Raw genomic sequence first — 25,593 nt, forward strand, 5'->3', positions numbered from 1 at the left:
TTCTATAAATTGCTAAATTCAAGTCCTGGCGGGGCCGCTGACATGCTTGTGAAGGGATGGTGAGCGAACGGACAGAGAGGCAAGCACGTTTTCTCCCCTGGTGAACTCTGCACAGCCAAGGGCCAGCAGTGTAGGTGCTGTTAGTTGCTGGCTCAACTGCCTGAATGCTCTGAAGTAGGAGGATACAGCCTCACAGTCGCTGTGGGTCACCATGGCCAAACACCTCTTGCTTACTTACCTGTCTGACAGTGAGATGCCAGATCCTTGGCCATCTTACTATTGCTATGTGTGAAGAAGAAAAGAAATGAGATGTAGGAAAGGAAAGAGAGAAGAGACTGACTTGGCCCCAGTCATCGAGATTTCCTCAACCTCTTTTCCCCCTTCCTGAAAATTGAAGGTTTGCATTTTTGCTTCGCTTCCTGTGAGACCTAACTTCTAAGGATGATTGCCAGATATTTTGCAAACGTGTTAATGAGTTCAAAGAATGCCCAGCACCACATCTAATACTATTGGCCCTAAGAGTTTTTGCCTCAAATTGATCTGATTTAGCTCTGTTAGCTCTGTCTTAGCTCTGTTCTCTCTGATAAGATCTAGGACCTGTTGAAGGAAAGCGTGCATTTTTGAGCCTATCAACCATGCATGTGAAGCTGTTACTGGAACCAGGAATTGAGGATCAGACTGACTCTGTCAATCTTTCCTGGCTGGGACTTGCAAACTCTTGGTTATGTTTACTCAGAATGTTAATAATTTCGGAAATTATTAAAATGGAACCAAAATACTTTCTTTTTAAGAGGCTATTGAGATCACAAATCATTCCACAAATATAATAAGCTATGTAAGCTGAGCAAGTCCAATACTTGACACTTACCTGAGCCAGCTGGAAGCGTGGCCATTTTCATATGACATTTCATGTGTGCAACTAAGGAGGCATGAGAAAAACCCTTTAAAAATGAGGCGTTAAAATTTTAATAATTGTGCTGGACAAAATGTTTTTGCAAAAAAAAACTTTTTTTTCTCCTTTCTGCTTTCAATTTTTTTTTTACTCCCTTTGCCCAGTGTCATCAACAGTACCAAACCCCTTTGCTTTTGCCCATATCATCGCCCTGAGGAATCCTGTTCAGATTTCAAGGGACCCAATTAGTTGTGACTTCCTAAGCTCCTCCTGCTCCTTCTCCAGGTAGAACCAGTGCTTTTCCCTTTTGCCCTCACTATCCTTTGTGGCCATTGGATCCCATCAGAATTAGGTAAGGCAATCTTTAGAAACACAGATCTGAAACCCCACCCTGACAATACTGACCCAGAATGCTTTGGGGCCTGTATCAAAAGATCTCATGTACTCCATAAATATATATACCCATTATGTACCCACAAAAATTAAAAATTAAAAAAAATTTAATTAAAACTTTTTTAAAAAAGAATGCTTCTTGAGCCCAGGAATGTGCACTGTAAAGTACCACACGTGATTCGGATTTCGTTGGTCAGGGGATCACTACCACAAGGACCCAGGCCATTGTTCCTAAATACCTTTGTCACGCAGTCATTTGCATGCCTTTCTCTAGCTTCTTAATTACAGACTTGTTGAAGGCAATGACTTATATAGTATCCATATTTCGTTCAACATTTTTTTTTTGAGATGGAGTTTCACTCTTGTTGCCCAGGCTGGAGTGCAATGGCACAATCTCGGCTCACCGCAACCTCTGCCTCCTGGGTTCAAGCGATTCTCCTGCCTCACCCTCCCGAGTAGCTGGGACTACAGGTGTGTGCCACCATGCCCAGCTAATTTTTTTGTATTTTTAGTAGAGACGGGGTTTCACCATTTTGGCCAGGCTGGTCTCAAACTCCTGACCTCAGGGGATCCGCCCACCTTGGCCTCCCAAAGTGCTGGGATTACAGGCATGAGCCAATGCGCCTGGCCTTAACACATTTATTGAGTGCCTACTGTACACCAGGCACTGTTCTGAGAGCAGGAGACACGGCAATGAACAAAACAGGCAGGACTTCTCTCTTGGACCTTACATTCCCAGGAGAAAAGTCAGACAAGAAAGACAAGTGCGATTATGAAATACTGTCTCATTAGATGATAAGTTCCCTGGAGTAAGATAAAGCAGGGAAGGAGGAGATGGTGACGTCCAGGGTGGTGGTGAAGGTAACACTAAGCCTTCACTACAGAGGTGGTAACCGAGCAAAGAATTGAAGACGGCGAGGAAGAAGGCCAAGTAGGCATCTGGGAGAAAGACAAGGTAAGGCTCTACAGCACAAGAATGCCAAGCTCATTCTAGAAACAGATAGGCTGTTTCCAGTATGGCTGGAGCAGAGTGAGCAAGTGGGAGAGAGGACGGAGGAGGCTGGTGAGATGCAGGGAAGTGGGGAGATCTTGTAAAGGCTCTTCTGACCCTGTGAGAACTTTGCCTTAGCCTGGCGCAGTGGCCTGTAATCCCAGCGCTTTGGGAGGCCGAGGAGGGTGGATCTCTTGCGGTCAGGAGTTTGAGACCAGCCTGGCCAACATAGTGAAACCCTGTCCCTACTAAAAATACAAAAATTAGCTGGGCCTGATGGTGCGCGCCTGTCATCTCAGCTACTTGGGAGGCTGAGACAGGAGAATTGCTTGAACTTGGGAGGCAGAGGTTGCAGTGAGCCGAGGTTGCACCACTCATTCCAGCCTGGGTGACAAAGTGAAACTCCATCAAAAAACAAAAACAAAAACAAAAACAAAAAAAACCTTTGCCTTATTCTCTAAGATACTGGAATTCACAAAGCTTATCACAGTGCTTACTCCAGAATAAACGCTCCATGAATACTTGATGAATAAAGGAATCATCTCCAAGGTAGCATGCAAAGGCCTCTTGTGGTTTAGACTTAGACTAAGACTCAGAGAAATAATTTTAGCATAGATATTTTAACGTAAATATTTTTAACAAAGAGGAAGCTATACTCACCCAGAGCTCAGATTCTGGAGCCGGGATGCCTGGATTCAAATATTTCACATACTGTCTGTAGAATCTTGGCAGCCTGTCAATGGCTTAGTGTCCTCATCCATAAAATGCAGAAAATAATTGTACCTACTTCATAGAACTCTGATCATTAAATACCTTTATACATGAAAGTAAACTGTAAGTGTTTGATGTACTTTGAGAATCAATAAATATTTGCTATTACCATTAGCATGGATATATTTAAGACATGTAAAAAATTCAAACATTTAACATACTTAATATTCAATTTTAGTCATTTCTATATACTCATGATTGATAAATATAACATAACTGATATATACTATATTACTATATGATACATATGATGTATATATAATTGTTACATGTCCATTTTAGGGTATGCATGTTAAAAGAATGGGAATTCATGGAGTCCTAGAGATGGTAAAACAGAAAATGAGTAAACGTAAAGATGATGATGATGATGTTGGTAACAGCTACATTGGTAGCTACCGTTGTAAAAACAGATCAGAGTCCTCTCTATTGCTGGGTATTAGTGTTCCTTGGGGCTACTACTAAAAATACAAAAATTTAAAATGTGAATTACACTTTGAAGTCTATCTTTCACTTTAGTCAGACTTTGGCTTGCCCCCTGAAAGCCACGTTTTAGATAGCATAAAAATAATTTCTCTCCAATTGCCATTCCTATTGAATTTGTGTCATAGTCTCTTAATACAAATGAGATGACACTTTGCATTGTCATCAGTTTTAATACAGCTAGGGAAATTTCCATTTTTTTATTTTTATTTTTTTTCTGAGCCAGAGTCTTGCTCTGTCACACAGGCTGGAGTGCAGTGACGCCATCTCGGCTCATTGCAAGCTCCGCCTCCCAGGTTCACGCCATTCTCCTGCCTCAGCCTCCCCAGTAGCTGGGACTACAGGCGCCTGCCACCACGCCCGGCTAATTTTTTGTATTTTTAGTAGAGACTGGGTTTCACCGTGTTAGCCAGGATGGTCTCGATCTCCTGACCTCGTGATCTGCCTGCCTCGGCCTCCCAAAGTCAGCTAGGGAAATTTCTTAATTCACACCTGGGAATTAGTTTCTACTAGGAGACTCTAATTTATGACTCATTTGAATGATTTGAGTATCTGTATGCAGACATTAAATGCTAATGTTATTATTCATATGTAATAATACAGATGCAACTAGTAATTTTCCTAGCCTCTGTCCAGTTCTATCTTTAATACTCATTTTTAAAGAACCCTGTGAACGACACCCATCTTCTCTCTACTTTGTACTTAACCACTTTTTGTAATCATATCCATGTCTGCTGGTTAACACTGATGGCTCTGGAGGTAGATGCCTGGCTGGCTTCAAATCCTGGGCCATTGTTTAGTGGTTGTGTGACCTCAGGTAAATGACTCAACTTCTGTGGGCCCCAGCCTCAGTTTTCTTCACTGTAAAGTGACCCCTTCACTGTAAAGGGGTCATAATACCACCTCCAACTGAAGGCTATTTTTAGGATGAAATGAGATATACATGTAAATGAGATGTACTCTTAGGACAGCACTTGGCACAGAGTAAAACACAGTAAATATTGAGTATTAACTATTATCTGTACTTCTGCAAACTGGCTTGAGTTCTCTCTTCCCAGCATTTGCTTTGTAATTCTGTAACTGTTCAACACGCGTGTTTTCTAACTGCATTTACTGCATAAGTTACTGGCCATTTTGCCCGCCTCCTTGCCTTCCAGGCATTATTTGGGGTGCAGTCCTAACTGCCTACACGTGTACCATTTAATCCCTTTTCACCTCCAGCTGCCCCTAGGCAGCCATCAGTCTGCCATACCCCACCTGACTGTCACTGCTAGTAAAACCGTACAGCATTAAAAAGACCTGGTGGCTCACGCCTATGATCCCAGGGCTTTGGGAGGCTGAGGCAGAGGAGCGCTTGAGGCCAGGAGTTCCAGACCAGCCTGGGTAACATGGTGAGATCCCATCTCTACAAAAAAAAAAAAAGAAATTAGATGTGCGTGGTGGTGCAAGCCTGTAGTTCTAGCCACACAGGAGGCTGAGGCAGGAGGATCCCAGAGTTTGAGGCTGCAGCAAGCTACGTGACTCTGCACTCCAGCCTGGGCAACAGAGCCAGCCATGTCTAAAATAAAGGCAATAAATAAAAGATTGATCCCGTACTCTACCGCCCTTCACAGCCAGTCCTTCTCTTTTCTCGTTGCAGGATGTTCTGGAAGCTTTCCCTGTCCTTGTTCCTGGTGGCGGTGCTGGTGAAGGTGGCGGAAGCCCGGAAGAACCGGCCGGCGGGCGCCATCCCCTCGCCTTACAAGGACGGTAGCAGCAACAACTCGGAGAGATGGCAGCACCAGATCAAGGAGGTGCTGGCCTCCAGCCAGGAGGCCCTGGTGGTCACCGAGCGCAAGTACCTCAAGAGTGACTGGTGCAAGACGCAGCCGCTGCGGCAGACGGTGAGCGAGGAGGGCTGCCGGAGCCGCACCATCCTCAACCGCTTCTGCTACGGCCAGTGCAACTCCTTCTACATCCCGCGGCACGTGAAGAAGGAGGAGGAGTCCTTCCAGTCCTGCGCCTTCTGCAAGCCCCAGCGCGTCACCTCCGTCCTCGTGGAGCTCGAATGCCCCGGCCTGGACCCACCCTTCCGACTCAAGAAAATCCAGAAGGTGAAGCAGTGCCGGTGCATGTCCGTGAACCTGAGCGACTCGGACAAGCAGTGAGCCCGGGCCGGACGCAGCTCAGCCCCGCACGCGCCCGGCCGCTGGGTGGCGCCGCCGCCGCCGCCTCTGTCCCTGCCCTCCGAGCCCACTCTCACGCTGCCTGGTGTTCCCCCTCAGCAGCAAGCACGTCTCTTAGGGCTGACGGTGTCCTTGTCACAAACGTGGATCGCAAGTGGAGCTTTTGCTGATGTGTTCCTGACCGACCCCGGGTCCCACCTGTGCCCCCTAAACCAGGTGGTGGATCAGGCCCGAAGGAAAATGCTGGAAAACCACCACCCACCACCCAGCCCAGCAGTCAGAGAGGACCTTTCAAGGTGATGCACTGTAAATCCGGCATTGATGTTTCCACCATGTGGAAAAGCAAGGATTTCCCTGGCCCCGTCCTGCACTCCAGCTCGCCCCCTTCCCGCGCGAAGTGAAGGATGTGTCACTTTTCTCAGCCGCCCCTCAGACCTCTCCTGCTGGTCCCTGGACCTCTGGCTGGGAGCGTTCATTCTTGTGACTGGCAGGCTGCCCTCGGTTGCTGCTGTGATGAGGATATATGCAACCTCCATAAATATGTCGGTGGACAGGGGCGTCTCCTAATAAACCTGATACCAAGAAGACAACTTGAGCCACTTGGATCCCGAAGTGGGCTTCCCGGGAAACCTTGAGCAGAGCAGGCTACACAATCCCCCACCCTCAGTCCCCACCGCCTCTTCTTCCTCACTGTCCCCGCCCCCTATTTGTGGACTAAAGATGAACTCTGGTGTGCATGCTATTATTGCTGCAATTAGAATATTATCACACACAAAGGTCTCTATATTAACGCTGGTTTTATAAGTGACCGTATATTGTAAAGAGCTGTTAAAAAGTATTATAGACCTATTCATGTATTATTTCACATGTTTTGACTCTGGCTTGCAGCACCATTCTGAGTAAGGATGAGAGCAGGCGATGATCTGCCCAGAAGGTGTTTTACTCAGAAAAAAAATGCCTGGTCAGCAATTCACTGTCATGCACCTATTTTCAGATTGGGCAGGGAGATGGGAAGAGTCGTGATTTTTACTTTGAATATTATTTCACTGAAGTTACTAAGCATTGCAGCACAATGTAGAAATTGGCTTGGGCTGGATAGGTATAGGGAAGGGCATTTGTTGGGAAATTGATGACCGGAAACTAGAGAGCCCCTATAATGTGGAATATGCATATGTGGAGTGAAACGGTATACTATTTTCACTGCCATGACACTAAGCAAAAAATATTTCCTGTTAAAAGAAAGAGAAAAAGAAAAGGATATTTAAAAATATAAGGAGTTGAGTCGCTTTGTGGTATAGAAGGGAGTAAGGAATAAAATATATAGAATAGTAATCTAGTTGAACTGTTCTGCACAAAACATGCTTCCTTTTCAAAGAATAGACTTCAAAAGGGACGAACAAACATTAGGTCACCTTTTGTTTTTATAATGAATTGTTGACGTTTCCATGCTGTGGTCTCTTGATATAAGGAAGTAGACATAACTTATTTTCCGGCAAAATTCTATACTTCTTCTGGGATCCTTTGCTTAGTTGCGCCAGGAAGGCTTCCCTGTGAGTAATGCTTATGGAATCTGACAAATGTGAATGAGCTGCCATTGGTGGGAATCAGTAAACTTTGAAAACCTTTCACTGATGATTCCCCGGTAAGTGCTCCTGTGAGGGGCCACTTCCCTAGTATGTGAGAGAGACCCTCTGCAAGCTGCTGTGGGGACTTAGCTTCCTGATACTAGGTAGTGATGGTGGATCTAGAGACATTCACTTGAAGAGCAAGGATTGGGGTGGGGTGGGGTGGTGAATCTATCTCAGGCCACTGCACTGCAAGGTCCATTTCTGTCACTTCTGCAACACCATGAGACCTGAGCAAGAATGTGCTGTGGCAGAGGGGGTCTTGGTTTCATAAATGGGTATATACAGCCTGAACTCAGGAGGCAGAAATCAAAAGAAATCCTTGAGGGCTGGAACCTGAGGATAGAGAGAAAATGGAGAGAAGGGTCTTCAAGGTCAGGAGTGATTTTTGCATTTAGTGGAAAACCTCAAGTCAGACTCGGTGGCAGAACATGCAGCAGAAAAGCTGTGAAGGAAGGAAATTTACGTGATTGTAATGGAGGCTAGGGGTGGATTGGGAGGTGAGTGGAGGAGAGTCTCTGACCAGCTGCAGAGCCAACCCCTATCATTTTATTAACATGGAACCCACACAGATAGGGGAGGGATTAATCTAAGAACTTACAGAATGCAAACACGAGCACACTCTCTTCGAACCCAATTGTGGGTGTAGCAATGAAAGCAATATGATATGCTGCAGTGTGAAGCTCCTTCTGGGGTTATCGTATGTACAAAGTTTACCTTATAATGGCTCAAATTGTATTTAATTTTTTTGTTTTGTTTATAAATGAAGAAAAGCTATAAGTATAATGTAATTATTTTATAGGTATACTATTAAATTATAGAACAAATAAAGATAATCTAGGATTATATGTGATCCCGGTGTGATGTGCCATAAAAGTGGAATTTTTAACTTGTTGCAGTGAGCTGTGAAGCAGCACTGTGCGTTCAGAGTGTTTTTGTTCAACCATGGTGAGTTCAACCTCTAGCTTATGTCACATGACCTCCTTTGGGGTCTGGAATCTTCTAAGAGAATTAGAATCAGGCATCCAAGGAGCAGAAGTGATGGAGGTAGCCCTCAATCCTGGTCTTTGGGAGCTTCCAAGCCTCTTCCAGATCCCCTGCCAGCTGAAGACAGAGTATTCTCGCTGTGCTGGCTGAATGAGAAAAACTAAACAAGGAAGCCTTGAGAAACTGCAGCAAATGGAAGTCCGCTATTAGTCTCTCCGTTAGCACCAGGGACACACTTGTTCTGAGTTTTGTTCATTTTCACATTTACTCCCCATGAGTTCCAACATTTCTTAATTTAAATATTTCTTAGTTTACAGCGTCTCCATTTTTCTATTAATTGACTTAATCTGCCATTTAAGAAAACTCAATAATCAATAAAAAATAAAATCCACAATCAAATTGCACATGGTTGATCCACTGTGTAGACTTTAAAGAAATTAAACTCAACTTCCTAGTAAGTAATTCATCTTAGTTTATTAAATGGGACAGAATATTTCACTGCTAACATATTCTAACTCACTTGTTTTTGAAGTTGGCCAGCTGATTTTTAAGTTATAAAGTCAATGAGAATGACTTTTGCTATTGTGTGAACAACTTAGAATGTATTTATTCCCAGAAAGCTTATTTAATGATTGACCTATCACCACTGATTATTAATGTCTGCATGAATGATAACAATAAGACCAAGTCATAAATAATGCAATGAAAACTTTTTAAGTGAAAGCAAGTTTATTAAGAAAGTAAAGGAATAAAGAATGCCTACTTCATAGGCAGAGCAGCCTAAAATGTCTTATTCATCATGTTATTTTCTGAATTCTCCTTAATCCCCAACCTTGCCACCCCTTCACCCTGCTTCTCACACACAGCAGATGCCCATTCAGCTTACCAAAAACAAAATACGGGAAACCGTGCAGTGTTTGTTGTTGTTGTTTGTATCCATTGATGTTACTGACTTTGCTAGTATTTAGTCTAGAATATAAGGCAAAACAAACAAAACCAGGGAAATCACTGCCGTATCATTCCTTGAATCCTGAGTTTCCTACCTTCTCTGCCTTCTTTTCTCCACCTTCTACAGCCTCATATGTTTGTTATATGTGTGTGTGTGCATGTGTATATACACACAATATATATATAGTGTATAGTGTATATATTGTGCGAGAAAAAGGAGAGAATGGTGTATACACTTACACACACATAACATCTGGAGATTTTAGTGGAGGGAATAGGAAAAACATATGTCTAATGCATCTTACCCAGAATCAGAAGTTTCCTGAATTTTTATAAGGTTTATTGCCCACTTTCTAAGGTGTATGGAGTGTGTGCTTACCAAGTCCTCCGGCATAACTTGCGCCATATCTCTCATCTGGTCCTATTATATGATGTCAATCATATGATGAATCTGTGTAGTGATTTACAGAATGTCCCTTCAGTTTACATTTTGACAAAGAGCATAATAACTTACATTGTCTGGGTATAAGACCATAAATATAAACTGTTCATCCCATTGGAACGCAGACTACCTCTGGTCCTCTCACCTACCAGGATGATGGAAAACACCCTTGCCAGGTAAAGTTCTGGAAGTTGTTTTAATCCACTTTAGCAAAGAGTTCACACTGAGTGCAGTAGGTGTAACTGGGGCTACTGCTGGAACATCCTGCCATGTTCCATTTGATTTTTGTAGGCGCGAGCATGGTAAAGTAAATGAAAATATAGCCAGGGCTACTACAGTATTAAAGTCTTTGAGGGGTTCATAATTTCCCCGATTCCTTCTGGAATTCAGCATCATTTTTGATTTACTCTTTCTTCTAGGGTGGGGAGCAGCTTCAGGGGCTTCCATTTGTCTTTCCCCACTACAATAGCTCTTACCTAAGAACTCAAGAGTCAATGTGAGGGTTCTTCAAACTACCAAGAGTGTCCCTTCTAATTACATATTTGGAAATGAGGGAAAGGATCACCAGGTTAGTCTGTGGACCCGTGGGCCCACTGAGAGCCAGAGCTTGGAGGACTCTAGTAGACGCTGTATGCCCCCACATTAGGAGGGAGCCATGGTGGTTTACTGGGTCTCCAGGTGTTGCTGTCAGTTCAGACCCAGTGTTCAATAATTCTCAAAAGTGCTGAGTCTTCTTCTTCTCTCCCAAACTGCATTTGCCTGAATAAAGTGGTCCTGAACTCCCTGGTTAAGAAGCAGGGAAATAATAAATGAATAGATTTGCCCTGGTATTGCAGGGTCATAAGGAATCAGCCACTTCTTCAGCCAGTGGGTTTCAGGTCTGATCTGGAAACCGAACAAGAGATTGTGATTTTCATTGAGATGCTGCCCTCTGTCTCTGATTTTCCTTTATTGATTTATTTTGACTGTGTAAATTAAACAATACTTCTTGTTGCCCTCCCCCCACAACCCCCCATCCATCTTGCCTTCAGGAACATCATGTTCTAGTAACCATCTTGAAGTTGGGAGTCCACGGACGCCACTATAGTCCTACCCCTCTTTGCAATAACTGTGCCCACTTCTGAAAGCTAAGCATTACAATCTGGCTCATTTTATTTTGAGATCTTGCTATTCTCGTGTCCCTCAGGGAATCTAGTTTTATAGCAGCATCTCTTCCTACAGTTATCCCTGGCATACAGATGATGGCACTACTGAGCACTAGAGCTGCTATCCCTCTCACTAACACAAGCATCATAGCTTTGGTAACTAGAGACCTTCCTGGGAACACAGTTGGTGAGTGGTTTGGTTTTCATAGCTTTACAGAGCAAACCCACTTTAGCACACCCACTTCTCTGAGCCTTAGGGTGGTTTTGTCCATCATGCACCATGGAAGTTCTTATATTTTCGTTTCATGGAGTGTGAATCAAAGCGTTTGAGATACTCCAAGAATTGTCCTAGTAGCTTATTATCACCATTCCTGGGGGATTTTCCACAGGCTCAAATTATGAATCATGGGAGACTGCTCCCGTGGTGATAAGCATTATCCAACTTAATGTCCTGCTCTTCTTCCTTGATACAGCAGCCTTGGGACACATTCCCATCCTTCTTCTCCCGGCTCCTGCTGCGATTTCACCGTATAGTCCGTTTCCTCCCTTAGCCAATCCAGCAGATCCCCAGCAGAGATGAGAGTCTAACAACAGACCTAGCAGGCTCAGGGGACTTTGAGAGTCCCAACTGCATCTAACCAGGTACTCCTCTCCCAATTTTAGGGGTTCTACTTCCCTATTAGGGTTCTAATCTTGGGACAAGAGACTTGCTGAAGCTGAGAATACAAAATTCTCTGAAACAGAGCTCCTCTTTACAATTGAGCCTTCTTATGACTGCAGGAGACTAGGGCTTAATTGAATGCTACCTAGAAGACCCTATCTACAGCTTTTACATTCTGTCTGAATTGGTGATTAATCACTTTGAGTCTTTTATTATCTCTTCAACAAATCAATACCACTTGTAAGCAGGTACCCGATCCCAAAGTCCTTATAATCACTCTGCCCCTCACAACTTCTAAGCACCAAAGATATCAAAGCAGCATCATTCCTCTGGGGTCACACGTGAGGTTCATTGACTCATGCCAAGGAAATCAAGGATGCAGACACACAGGAGTGAGTTTAAGAGCAGCAATTTAATAGGCAAAAGAGAGAAGCTCCCTTGTGCAGAGGGAAGGGGTTCTGAGGGGATCTCCCCACTTGTGGGGAGATGCAGTTGGTTTTATAGATGAGTTTGAGGAGGCGGTGTCTGATTTACACAGGGTGCAATGGATTGTTTGGGTTAGGTGTGTCATTTACATAGTGAAGCTGGCCACCTCACCCTAATCTTTTATTATGCAGATGGGTTATCTACCTGCCCAGCACCATGCTGCCTGTTCCCTGATTGCACACAAGTGACAAAGAAAAGGCAAGATGGAGCCTCCATGAGGAAGAGGCTTTGCCCCCAGATGCCTTTTCCTATTGGCACAGCTGCCGGCATTCCCCTGTGCAAGCTTCTGGCTGCTTTTCTATATCTGCAGCTTGATATTTCAGGCTGCTCTTTGTTAGAAAAAAAATGATTTGGGGACTGCTTTTTATCAAAAGGGAAACTTTACTGAGGACTCTCTTACCCTCATTATCTGATTATCTGTCTAAATAATTTCATTTGAGTTCCTGTATCAATATTGCACCAGCCAGTGAGTCTCCCAACCAGCATCCCATCCTAATTTACCTCTGGGAAGGGTTTTAACAATGCACAGCTACAGCATGCCAGGACTGATACTCAGCAGCTGCCAAACGACTGAGCTTTCTCCAAATCCTGGGTTCAAGTATCCTTCTCTAGGAACTGGAATTGTCTACCTCAGATTGGTTTTCCAAACTCTGAGCCAGGGTTGTGAGCAGAAGGCTTATTGGGGGAATGCTTGCAGAACAGAGACCTGTAAGCACATGAGGACTGTGCAGTGGGAAAAGCCATCAGGTCACAATTGAGGACTTGTCTGATCCTGTGGGGAGCTCTGGAGCTAGAGCTGGGGGGCGCATTTTAGAGTGGTGACAAATTGAAGAGAGAGAGACAGGCTTTTGTAGCCCACATCCCTCAGTCACTGTGCACAAGCCATCCCTAGAAGGGGGCGTGTATTGCCTCTAAGGGCAAATCTCAGTGAGGATTCAGCTGTTAGTTTCAGTGAGGGTCAGCAGCCAGGTGAGATGGTGAGATGGGAGGGTACATCAGCCCTGAAGAGGGTATCTGGGGAGAGCAACAGAATAGTCACTTTTCTCTGTGTGTTAAGGGTAGGTGTGGGGGCTGAAGCATGGGGGGAAGGAGGAGACAGAGAAGAAAGAACATGGAGGGCCTTGAAAGAGGCAGAGCAAGTTCCACCTGACATCATAAGAAATAGAAAATCGCTGATAGATTGGATCAAGGGTTATTCTAGTCACAACATGCTGGGTGATTGGAGGGAACAGAATCTGGGTCCAGATAGGCCAGCTCAGGGGCTCTTGCAACAACATAAACTGAAGGTTAGGGCCAGACCAGGTAATAGAATTGGATCTGAAAGAAAAGACAAATATGTGAAGTAGTCATAGAATTCGATGTTGGAAGGGGGGGTGTTAGTGCAACAGATGGGCAGCCCGAGATAAATGAGGATCCGGTTATAGAAAATACTGATGCAGGTTTTTATAGATGTTGGGTCTGTGGTGATAGTGAAACATTTATGTAAATGAAACTTTTTCCCTGTTTGAAGAAATAGGACAAATTTATATGAGCAGCTAGATCTGGAGAAACTGATATTGAAGCAAAAAGATCGTAACTAAATCCACGAACATACATGAGACTTTTTTTTATTTGTTTTGTTTGTGAGACAGGGTTTCACTCTGTCACACAGGCTGGAGTGCAGTGGCGGGGTCATGGCCCTGGTCTCAATCAGTCAAGTCTCCTCCAACTCTCTCCTTTTTTTTTTTGACACAGAGTCTCGCTCTGTCCTCCACAGTGGTGCAATCTTGGCTTACTGCAGCCTCAAACTCCCAGGCTCAAGCGATTCTCCCACCTTAGCCTCCTGAGTAGGTGGGACTACAGGTGCATGCCACCATGCCTGGCTAATTTTTCTCTTTTTGTAGAGTTCGGGTTTTGCGATGTTGCCCAGGCTGGTCCTTGAACTCCTTGGCTCAAGCAATTCACCCACCTCAGCCTCCCAAAATGCTGGGACTACACCCAGCCCATATATGAGACTTCTAATAGGGACAGTGGAGGAACATGGGGCCAAGTAACCTTAGAAAATGCTTCTTTAGAAGAATAGGAAGTTAGCAATAATATGTCATATCATTTTAAATAGTTACAAGGAGGATATTGAATGTTCCCAATACAAAGAAAGAATAAAAATTTGAGACAATAGATATGCTAATTACCCTGATCTGATCACTATACATTATATATGTTACATCACTATGTGCCCCATATATATGTACAATTATTATTTGTCAATTAAAAAATCTTTTTGGCAGGCGCACTGGCTCATGCCTGTAATCCCAGAACTTCGGGAGGCTGGGGTGGGTGGATCACCTGAGGTCAGGAGTTTGAGACAAGCCTGACCAACATGGAGAAACCATCTCTACTAAAAATACAAAATTAGTCGGGCGTGGTGGTGCATGCCTGTAATCCCAGCTACTCAGGAGGCTGAGGCAGGAGAATGGCTTGAATCCTGGAGGCCGAGGTTGCAGTGAGCTGAGATCGCGCCATTGCACTCCAGCCTGGGCAACAAGAGTGAAACTCCGTCTCAGCGAAAAAAAAAAACCAATTTTTAAGAGTACGGAGGTGAAGAAACATCAGCGAAAATGAGTAACATTCCTCAGGCAATGTCTGCCCATTGCCTGATGTAAAAGTGGGACCTTTTGATCCTTCATTTCACTGCCTTCCTCTGGCTGTACACAGGCTTCTAATCCTTCCTCCTCCCATGCGTATCTGTTGCCATAGACAATTCCAGCTCCTCCTCACCTTCCTGGTGGCAACCCTCCTTGCTCTGCTGTTTGAGCAATGCCACATCTTCCTGATGATGCACTGATGGCATGAACCCCATTCCCAACTCACATTCCCGAAGGCAAGGAGAGTGTGTTTAATAAACCAGGCGCACATGAAGTCTTCCAAACCACCACCTTTATCTGTCATATTCTGCTGCCCGGACATTCTTCATCTAGCAAGACCATAGTTACTCAACACGATGCAATTGCTAATTTGTGGGAAGGAGATATTGGATACCAGATTATGAATTGGGTGTCTAATCAAGGCTGGAAAACTTAAATTTGATGTTTGAAACTCTAGCAAAAAGTTTGAGAGTTATCCAAATATTTACATCTGGGGTTTCTTGCTTTCTGTTTTTGTTTTCACCATGGTATATCTATATTTTAATTTTTGTTTTATTTGAGGAGCCAAAGAATATACAATTTGTGTTACCATCGGCACCGCAAGTCTGGTTTTCCCTGTGCTGGGAGGAACTCTGTGGATGGGGTCTATTTCTAGATCTATCTTGAAATTCTGTAAGCTAAATACTCTTTTTTTTTTTTTTTTGATTCTCATTCTTTGCTTGAAAAATATGAGCGCCCTAATTTTAGGGTATGCTGACAAATTACAGACAGCATTTATAAGGTAAAATATGTGGATAGGAAATAACAAGTATTGTGGGGCCCAATTTAGATTAATTGAACTTCATTATCGTAGGGCTTGTTGGGACATGGTTTAAGCATATTGCCAGTTTCTGACTCCAAAAAGCCTGAAACCAACAGATAATTCTCATTGTTGATCAACATGTAAAGTGTAAATTGCTCCTATGATCCATTGCCTGGATTAGAAAGTGATGTTAATCTCTGGAAAAATTTAGAGCATATGATAGGAGTGGGGCTGTAAATTAGCAACATTTACATAGTCCGGGAGGGCAGTATGAAGTAACTCCAAAATTGAGCTGAAAGGGAGTTTTGCACAAGTAGAACCAAAATGGGCCTATTGTGAAATAAAAAGCCCAATGTTACTGTCACAATCAGACCACCATAGGAGAAAATGTGCCCAGTGGCCTACTGACGACCCCGACCTTTTTTTCATTTTGGCAACGGAGAAACAAGATTGGCTTGCCAGCCTTACACATAGCTCTCTGTAGTGGTCTACAGTGAGAATCGTCCTGATTGTCCTTGGAGAGGACATCTGATAGAGCTGCTATCATGATGTGGAAACACGTAAACCACCCAACCTGTATTGTCTCCTTGATTTAACAGAATTGACCAGCTGGGTGTCATTTGATATCTGAAATGAGATAAATTCCACAAAATTAATTATAAAATATTTCTATATTGACTGATTTTTTTCATCTCATCAAAATCCAAAAGAACCAAAAGAAATAACAATTAAAATTCTCTCTCCTCTATCCCAAATTCTACCTGTTTTTCTTCTCCAGAAGCAACTAATAATCAGTTTCTTGTCAATGACTCCAGAGATATTCTATGTATGTTAATTTCTAGAAATTCAGTAATCATGCTGCCATCATTTCTTCATAAATGAGACTGTACTATAAACACTGTTTTTCTTCCTTTTTCCTCCCAATGACAAAGATAGAAACTTCTTATGGATTTTTTTTCTCCTTAACAAAATGTTGTACATCTACATCAGTATATAAAGCGCCTGTTTTTTCTCTCTCTTTTTTTTCTTTTTTTTTTTTTTGGGATGGAGTCTCACTCTGTCCCCCAGGCTAGAGTGCAGTGGCGCCATCTCGGCTCACTGCAACTTCTGCCTCCCGGGTTCAAGTGATTCTCCTGCCTCAGCTTCCCGAGTAGCTGGGATTACAGGCATCTGCCACCACGCCCGGCTAATTTTTGTATTTTTAGTAGAGACGGGGTTTCACCATGTTGGTCAGGCTGGTCTCAAACTCCTGACCTCAGGTGATCCACTCACCTCGGCCTCCCGAAGTGCTGGGATTACAGGTGTGAGCCACCACACCCAGCTGTTTTTTCTCTTTTAAAGCCTAAACGTTACTTCATTATTCAGACATTTCCAATGTTTTGTTATTACAAACACTTACTGTCACTTTCTAACGCGTAAAATGTAATTGGGCCAGTTTCTCTTTCCACTAGTCGTTTCTGCCCAAAACCTTGACTATTCTTGCTTATTTTTATGTTCAAACTTTGAAGTCAACTTCTTTAGTTCTCACCCTCCCTCTTCCCCCGACAAAACATTCTGCAGGTATTTTTATTTGGATTGCATTAAATGTATTGGAGTGCATTAAATTTATATTAAATTTATAATTTGTTTAGAGAGTACTGGCATTGTCATTGCCCTTCCATTTTTGTGAGTCTCTCAACTATTTTCATATAGACCTTACACATTTCTTATTACACTTATTCCATGTTATTTGGATTTTTTCTTTGCTATTTTAAGTGGGGATATTTCACAATTTTATCTTCTGACTGGGTATTGTTTGTTTACATGAAAGTTCTTGATTTCTGTATATTAGTTTTTGGCCTAGTCGATTTATGTCATTCTATTATTATCTTTAATAGTTGTTTGATTATTGTCTGTTTTTTGAGCATATAATCTAATAAACAGCAAATAAAAATTAACTTTACCTCATCCTTTTCCATTGTATACCTTTTTTTGTTCATTTCCAGAACAGCGATAAATAGCAGGTGAAAGTAGACAACCTGGTCTTGTCCCTGATTTTTAATGGAAATAGTTCTTTTTAAAAATTTTTTATTTTATTTTATTTTTTGAGGCGGAGTCTTGCTCTTGTCACCCAGGCTGGGGTGCAGTGGTGCAATCTTGGCCCACTGCAACCTCTGCTTCCCGGGTTCAGGTGATTCTCCTGCCTCAGCCTCCCGAGTAGCTGGGATTACAGGCGCAAGCCACTGTGCCCAGCTAGTTTTTGCATTTTTAGTAGACGGGGTTTCAACATGTTGGCCAGGCTGGTCTCGATCTCTCTACCTCGTGATCTGCCCGCCTCGGCCTCCCAAAGTGTTGGGATTACAGACGTGAGCCATTGTGTCTGGCCAGAAATAGTTCTAAAGCTTCCCCTTTATGCCCCAGGCTGACTTTACGTTGAGGTATTTGATTCTTTAAGGACATATTTATGTTATTCAGAGTTTTTTCTTCAAAAATTAGTTAACTCGTTAGGATTTTTAGGAAATCATGTGTTTTTTTCTCCACACATGCACATGATTTTTAAATACACCTATATTAAAATATGCAAGGCAATACACATATGATCATCCTAGCTTTCCAGGAATAACCCCTACTTCTCCATGGCCCTTCTGATGTTTGCTAACTGTGTTTAGTATTTTTCACTGCTATTCCTCAATAAGTTGGCTTATAACATTCTCACTTAAATAATCTTTGTTGGTTTGGTAGCAGTGTTAATGTTATTTGCCAGCTATTTGCAAATATTGAATAGTTTGTGTGGGGAGAGAGTAGGGTTGTGTTTCAAGCCAGACAATATTTCATTATGAAGTAGAATGGAGAGCATGTTTTGTTCTAGTATTTACTACTCCAATTCAGGGTCTCTTCCTTCATCTTTGTCTTATTGATAGACATCTTCCTGCAAATATGATTTGTCAGCCTGATTTCTCATGTAGGCATCCTTCCTGATGTAAAAAATAGTAAGAGACATTCAGGGGAGTGTCTAATACCAATTGGCGTACCGAGGTCCATTATTGCAAACACAGTTTGAGATAACAACTCCCAAGGGTGTGGTTTCACCTTGGAGAAGGATTTTGAGATAACACCTCCTAAGGGTACGGTTTCACCTTGGAGAAGGAGACTTTGCTTGCTTTTTCTGAGACGTGTCTTCATGAGCATCCTCTCTGCCTTTTTCCATACCCACACATTTGGGAGATCTTCTGTATATTTTGTGGTTTGGGTTTTCGACACCTCTAATTTTAATTGAAGATAAATCAAAGATGATGCATATTTGTTCCTTGTTGCTTTGGAATGATTTTTGAGAGAGAAGGGGGTGAGTGTCCCCTTTGTCACACCACTTTAGAACATTAAACCTCTTCCTACTGCTTTTGATTATTTAACTGTGTTTCACAGGAAACAAATACAACCTCCAAAAGTCTGAGTTCACCAATTAGCTGGGAAGTGGAAATGCTAAAGACAGCTGGTGTAATTCAAGGAACAATGGCACAGGATTTTCAGAGCTTGTAACAATTTGTTCCCTTCCACTTACCCTTGAGTTCTCCCACCTACCATCCACAGTCACTTCTCTTTTTACCATACTTTTTTTTGGCTTTGTTTTTTCTCACCTTTCTGGCTTTTAGTTGGATTGGATTGACCTTTAGTTGATATGGTTTTTTTTTTTCTTATTCCTTCTTTAATTCTTTTTGTTCTTTTAATGAATAGTGCTAAATGTTTAATTTATATTTACTTTCATATTTTTGTAACAAAGTCCAAACATATTCATTATCACCATCTTCTCCCTGTTTTGTTTTTGGACAAGGTGTCACCCTATCACCCAGGCTGGAGTACAGTGGTGTGATCATATCTCACTGCAGCCTCCACTTCCTGGGCCCAAGTCATCCTCCCACCTCAGCCTCCCAAGTAGCTAGGACCACAGGCAAGTGCTACCACACCTGGCTATTAAATTTTTTTTTTTCTTTTTAGAGATGGGGTTTCCCTAAGCTGTCCAGGTTTGTCTCCTGGGTTCTAGGGATCCTCCTGCCTTGGCCTCCCAAAGTGCTGGGATTACAGCTGTGAGACACCACACTTGGCTATTCTTTTTTTTTTTTTTTTTTTTAAAGAGATAGGGTCTTTCTATGTCTCTTCATAACAAAGCTCACATAGTGCTTATATGTAGGGTGACCAGAGTTTGTCTGGGAGTGGTATCAATTTATGGAGATTTTCCAGGTGTAATAGCCTCACTTTTACTCTCAATGGTATTCTGGTTTGAAGAATAAGTTATTTGTCACCCTTCTTAAATATTACATTGCCTGATATTATTTTACATCGCTTGTCTCCCTCATTAGAACATAAGTTCCACGAGGATAGGACATTTTTTGTTTGTCCATGACTCCCAAAGCCTACACCAGTTTCTGGCACACACTGACCACTCTATAAACATTTGCAGAACTGAATGAATGAAGAGAGCAGCGCATGCCCCGTCGCGTTTGAGCTATTCCCTGAACTTCTCCCACCCAAGTTGTTACTATCTAAAATTTTAGTGCCCTTTGTAAACATGAAAAATTAGTTGTAATTGTTACTGTTTACATTCTAGGGTTGATTTTGTTTCACCAGTTTCTATGGTTTCTGTGATTTCTTAAATCCCAGGCCCTCACTTCGTTTGTATCTTCTTCCTTACTGAAATGTGCCCCGCAGCAGACGCTTCAGTGAGGTTTCGGGCGTAGTTACCTCCTGCACTTTTCATATGTCTGAAAATCTCTCTCTCCCCTTCCATGCGAATGATGTTTCAAGTGGGTCTAATGGTCTCAATTCACTGCTTTCCTTCCACAATTTAAAAACGTTTTACTTTTTTTTTTTGAGACAGAGTCTTGCTCTGTCGCCCAGGCTGGAGTGCGGTGGTGCGATCTCGGCTCACTGCAAGCTCCGCCTCCCGGGTTCACGCCATTCTCCTGCCTCAGCCTCCCGAGTAGCTGGGACTACAGGCGCCCGCCACCACGCCCGGCTAATGTTTTTGTATTTTTAGTAGAGACGGGATTTCACCGCGTTAGCTAGGATGGTCTTGATCTCCTGACCTCGTGATCTGCCCACCTCAGCCTCCCAAAGTGCTGGGATTACAGGCGTGAGCCACCGGGCCCAGCCAAGACGTTACTATTTTCTAATATACATTGTGGCTGAGGACAAATCTACTTTCAGAATAACTGTCGTTTCATTTTAAGTGACGTGTCCTTTCTTTCTTTTTGTTTTGAGACGGAGTCTCACTCAGTCGCCCAGGCTGTAGTGCAATGGCACGATCTCGGCTCACTGCAACCTCTGCCTCCCCGGTTCAAGAGATTCTCCAGTTTCAGCCTCCTGAGTAGCTGGGATTACAGGCGCCCACCACCACACCCGGCTAATTTTTGTGTTTTTAGTAGAGACAAGGTTTCATCATGTTGGCCATTCTGGTCTTGAACTCCTGACCTCAGGTGACCCACCCGCCTTGGCCTTTCAAAGGGCTGGGATTACAGGCGTGAGCCACCACACTCGGCTAACGTGTCCTTTCTTTCAAGAGGTTTTCAAATTTTCTCTTTACCTAGCTGGAGATTCACTTTGACCTTTCTTGGTGCAAATGTATTGGTATATATCTCTCCGGCACTTGATATGTGTTAAGCAGAGGATATATCTTTTTTCAGTTCTGGAAAATTCTCAGCCATTTTTTTCTCCAAGCCATTATTTGGCTTTTCTACTATTTCCTTTAGTTTCTCCATACGGACTGCCTCTTTAACTGGAGTCTCTCAGTTTATCCTGTATCTCTTTTAACTTCTCTTACATGTTTACAAATATTCTCTCTGCTGCGTGGTCTCACGAAATTGCTTGGTGCTACCTTCCAAATCACTTGTCACTTAATGTGTGCCCATCTAGAACTCATTCAGCTTCTATTTTTTTTGCCTCAATGATTATATATTTCAAGTTCCTTTGCAGATTTTTTTCTTTTTGAGACAGGGTGTTGCTCTATTGCCCAGGCTAGAGTGCAGTGGCATGATCTCGGATCACTGCAACCTCTGCCTCCTGGGTTCAAGCAATTCTCCTGCCTCAGCCTCCCGAATAGCTGGGATTACAGGTGCCTGCCACCACGCCCGGTTAATTTTTATACTTTAAGTAGAGATGGGGTTTCACCATCTTGGCCAGGCTGGTCTTGAACTCGTGACCTCGTAATCCACCTACCTCAGCTTCCCAAAGTGCTGGGATTACAGGCGTGAGCCACCGTCCCTGGCCTACAGATTCTAGATATAACTATTATTTAAGTTTTGCCGTGTTGTTTGCATTTTAAAGGTGAATTCATTTTGCTATTTATTGAGTTGTTTTTTCTTTCTCCTTGAGAATTTTCCTTCCATGCTTTGGATGTGTGTTTTGCAGAGGCGTCTTGAGAGAGTGCTCACGTTCTTTTTCCTCTTCTCTCTCTCTGTATCTGGTCATTTTCCATTGCGTCCACCCATTCCTAGTCCAGAACCTGGCTTTCTGGGTGGCACTGGGCTGTGTGTTAGTGACAATAGAGACACTGCAGGTACAGACATGGCCCAGAAGTTAGCTGGCCCAGTGTAGTCTGCCTTCTCCTGCTACCATGTGTCTGGCTGGCTAATGTTTGCCATATCCTGTGGCATCCTCTGCAGCCGTTTTCAGTTGATTCTCACTGGTAGGTAAGCCTCACATCTCTGGTAGTGATCCTGGGTTGATTTCCCTCTACAAATGGGGCATGATCAGTTGTCTTTACTCCATAGAGATTCCTCTTGTTCATGCACTCTCTTGCAACCCCCACTTCCCACGCTGCATCTATACTTTTGAAAATATATTTCATGTTATTTTTCTACTTGGAAACAGAGGGAAAATCCAAATTCTTAACTCACAGCACAATGTTTCTTGAATGACAGAAGTCTTCCAAGTGTGGAGCGTATTGAACCTCCCTTTTCTACTTCCTTAACACTACCCTTAGTTTTTACCACTACCCTTTTTCAGCAAACAAGGGACTTCATTCCATTTTCAGCCTACTTGTATCCTGAAGCATCTGGCATAGTTAACACTCCTATCTTGCCTTCATCAGCAAATATGTAGTGAGTCTCTGTCACACGCCAGGAGCCAGGGAGACCAGTGTCAAGAGATATCCTGGAACAAATGCCTTCTAAACTCAGATACAATTATTAGTGAATCCATGAAATGTTGAGAATGTTTCAAGCTGAGGGCAAACATGCGGAAAGACATATAGTTAAGAGGAAATTAGCCTAGAGGTATTTTAGTTTGGCTGGAGGCTGGAATTCAAGGTAGGTTAAGAGACTAAACTCAAAAGGTAAGGACGCACTGCTTAGGACTCCGTCAGCCATATTAAACATTTAGATAATATTTTGAGGCCACATATCTTAGTGTGTGTGGCCATTAAAATGCTTTAAGTAGGAAATTCAGATGAGCAGATTTGTATTTTAGAAAAAGGTGGATTCAAATTTTAAAAATATGTTGCAGGGCAAATCTCGGAAGATGAGAACAATGAGTAGGTTAATAAAGGAATTAATGAGGGTACTGAACTAGGACTTTAATAGAAAAGACAGAGACAAATGTACGCATTTGTGATAAGTAATATGTCAAAAGATGAACTCGGGTTTCTGAATGAATAGTGGCTTTGTTCACTGAGATGGATAATACACAAGAATGAGCAGGTATGGAGGGAAAAGATGACAAGCTGAGTTTGGATTTACACAGAATGAATTTTAAGGCATGTGAGACATCTGATTGAAAACGACCAGAAGATCTTTGGGAGGTCAGGAAAGAGATCCTAGTTCAAGCCACAAAGGAATACATATTTTATCAGGATTTCTTACTTAGGTATCATTGATGGGCTTTAAGTTCTTAAGTCCCTGAAACTGTATGCACATTTGTGTGTGTGTGTGCAGGTGAATATGCAGCGTGCCTAACTTATTTTCCCTCCTTCTCTTATTCCCCACCCCATGTTAAATATGACAGCTGTATTTTGCAAGTATCTTTATTCTTTTATTATTCATTTTATTTTCATATAAATTAACATCCTAGAAAAATTGAAATAGAAACACTAAATACAGTATTGCACATAGCGATCTTTGTTAAATGCCCTATTATTTCATTGGAGAATGGTAATATACACACTGGAGGGACTGAAGGGGACAGGAAGACTACAAAACAATAGAAAGAAAACCACTACTGTTTCTTTGCATTTAAACTACAAACTAAAAAGTAAGAGACCATACTTTACATAAATACAAACAATTATGATTTAGAACATTGTTTTTCTTAAGTTGCTTTCCATAATTGGTTTGCAAGAGCAATAAATTCTCCCCTTTATCCACAACTATAACTTGCAACGAAGATCATTAAAAGTAATGGGAAAAAAAAACCCAGCTCATACAAAACCATCACAATGCATTATGAGCTGACTCAAGTCATTATATGACTTCAGTAAAAAAAAAAGACCATCTTCTTTCACAAATATATAGTTATGGAGAGCAACCCAAGAGTTGGGAAAGCATTGATCATAAATGGTTCTTAAATTTTAAAATAGAAAATTTATACTTAGACATGAAACTGATACAAACAATTCACTAGAAATAACATTTTACCCATATGTCTAAATGCTGTGATGTGGAGGACTGGTTGTCAGTAGAAAGGAAAGTGTTTTTGCCATGACGAGGAATATTCTCACAACAGTGAATTTTAGTTAATGTTTAGCATGTTCAGAATTAGTGCAGATACTGCCTCTTATACATGCTGTTTTGGTCTATCGGTATAATACCATAAACTTTTACAAAAAGAAAAGGTGTCAAATTCTCCACTGGTCTAGTACTTTTTCATTTTTATATGAATATACAGTAAAATTCAACAATTAGTGAACTGTCTAGAAAACAAAAAGATTATGCAAGAGGTCAAGAAGAAACGAGCAGAATGACGGTAGTTTCCCTCCCACCCTCAGGTCAGCTGAATTTTGTGAAACACGTTGCAATGACTCATTTTCATTCTGCTTTTCATTGTTCAAGTTTTCATGCTTATCTTTGCTTTCTGAAAACAAATACACCAGATAAAAGTTTTAGTTAGGATAAAAATGGGAAGAGTTTAGAGTAGCCTAAAAAAGACCTTTTCATTTGGATCAAATTCTGTGGGACAAGGTTAAAGGTCTACGGTCCATAAAGGAAAAAAATATAAGTGGGATCTGTGTTATCTTTGCGCACTTTTATCAAGACAAATCGCCAAATACTTTTGAGAAAAAAAAGTTTTAAAAATTTAACTTCTAACCAATATGAAAGGGTGTCAAACTCACCATTCTCATCCTCAATCCTACATGCAAATACATAAATAAGAAAACTGAAGTGGCTGCTTCACTTCATGGTAAATGTACTCTAATCATCTTCTGTACTTATAATAGCAGGATTGAGGTTCACTAATAAGTAACTATTCCTCCACATTCAATACAGTTATAAGATTGAATCATCAGACAGGAGCAGAAAATAAGCTGAACTATCATGTAGTAGTTAAGGACCATTGCTTCTAAATGAAGATATAATTCCTAACTTTTTAAAAAAATAGGGCTATTTAATCATATCCCAATTTGGGTTATTTTAATGTCTTTTCCCTTTAGACTACATTAGACTAATTCAATTTAGAATGGTCCTATCCTAAGGCCTAACTCAACTTTTCATTTAAAACAGCGTCATTTTACTTACACTGTGGTACCAAGTGATAATCCCTCAAAACAGTCAACAAAACATCCTCATTATCACAGGGAAAAGCCTTGTCATTTTAACCAAACCCTTCCCTCCCAGGGTGGACAACCTGGCATTTTGTTTTAAAGCAGGGAGTGGGCAAGCAGGAAACTTAAATGAGCTTGTTAAACTCCGTCTCTGGACTGACCACTCTCCGGCAGCCAACCCTGCCGAGCCATCTGTGGATATAAATGGGGTCTGGGCACCCTGGGCAAAGCGTCACACTGCTCTTGGCGCTTCCCACCAAGTTTAGATCCCAGTGGATCTAATCTAATTATAATGATCACTCGTGGCTCAAATACAGCCTCTGCCATGATCTGTGTGTAAAAAAGAAAGTGAAAGATGGTCTCCCCACCCTGCCAACATGCATATGTCCACATAAATGCACACCCTCAGTAGATTCAGTAGATTTATTTTTTATTTATTTTTTTTTTGAGACAA

The 25,593-nt window shown here is 42.2% G+C and overlaps 2 protein-coding genes across 3 annotated transcripts in view; one reads left to right on the plus strand and one right to left on the minus strand.

Annotated features, from left to right (window-relative positions):
* GREM2 (gremlin 2, DAN family BMP antagonist) overlaps positions 1-8,170 on the plus strand; it is a 123,290-nt gene extending 115,120 nt beyond the window's left edge. Inside the window, exon 2 of the mRNA XM_002809259.5 lies at positions 5,167-8,170. Within this exon, the coding sequence (XP_002809305.1) occupies positions 5,168-5,674 (507 nt within the window). The 5' untranslated portion in view covers position 5,167 and the 3' untranslated portion in view covers positions 5,675-8,170. The remainder of the gene's footprint in view (positions 1-5,166) is intronic.
* Positions 8,171-14,590: 6,420 nt separating this feature from the next.
* Positions 14,591-25,593, minus strand: part of FMN2 (formin 2) — a 399,576-nt gene continuing 388,573 nt past the window's right edge. The window contains exon 15 of one of the 2 annotated variants that reach the window (XM_024253038.3): positions 14,591-24,451. In XM_024253038.3, the coding sequence (XP_024108806.2) occupies positions 24,425-24,451 (27 nt within the window). In that variant the 3' untranslated portion in view covers positions 14,591-24,424. The remainder of the gene's footprint in view (positions 24,452-25,593) is intronic. The other variant, XM_054560978.2, reaches the window with a different exon arrangement.

The sequence above is a fragment of the Pongo abelii genome, chromosome 1 (assembly GCF_028885655.2).
Source record: "Pongo abelii isolate AG06213 chromosome 1, NHGRI_mPonAbe1-v2.0_pri, whole genome shotgun sequence".
NCBI lineage: Eukaryota > Metazoa > Chordata > Mammalia > Primates > Hominidae > Pongo > Pongo abelii.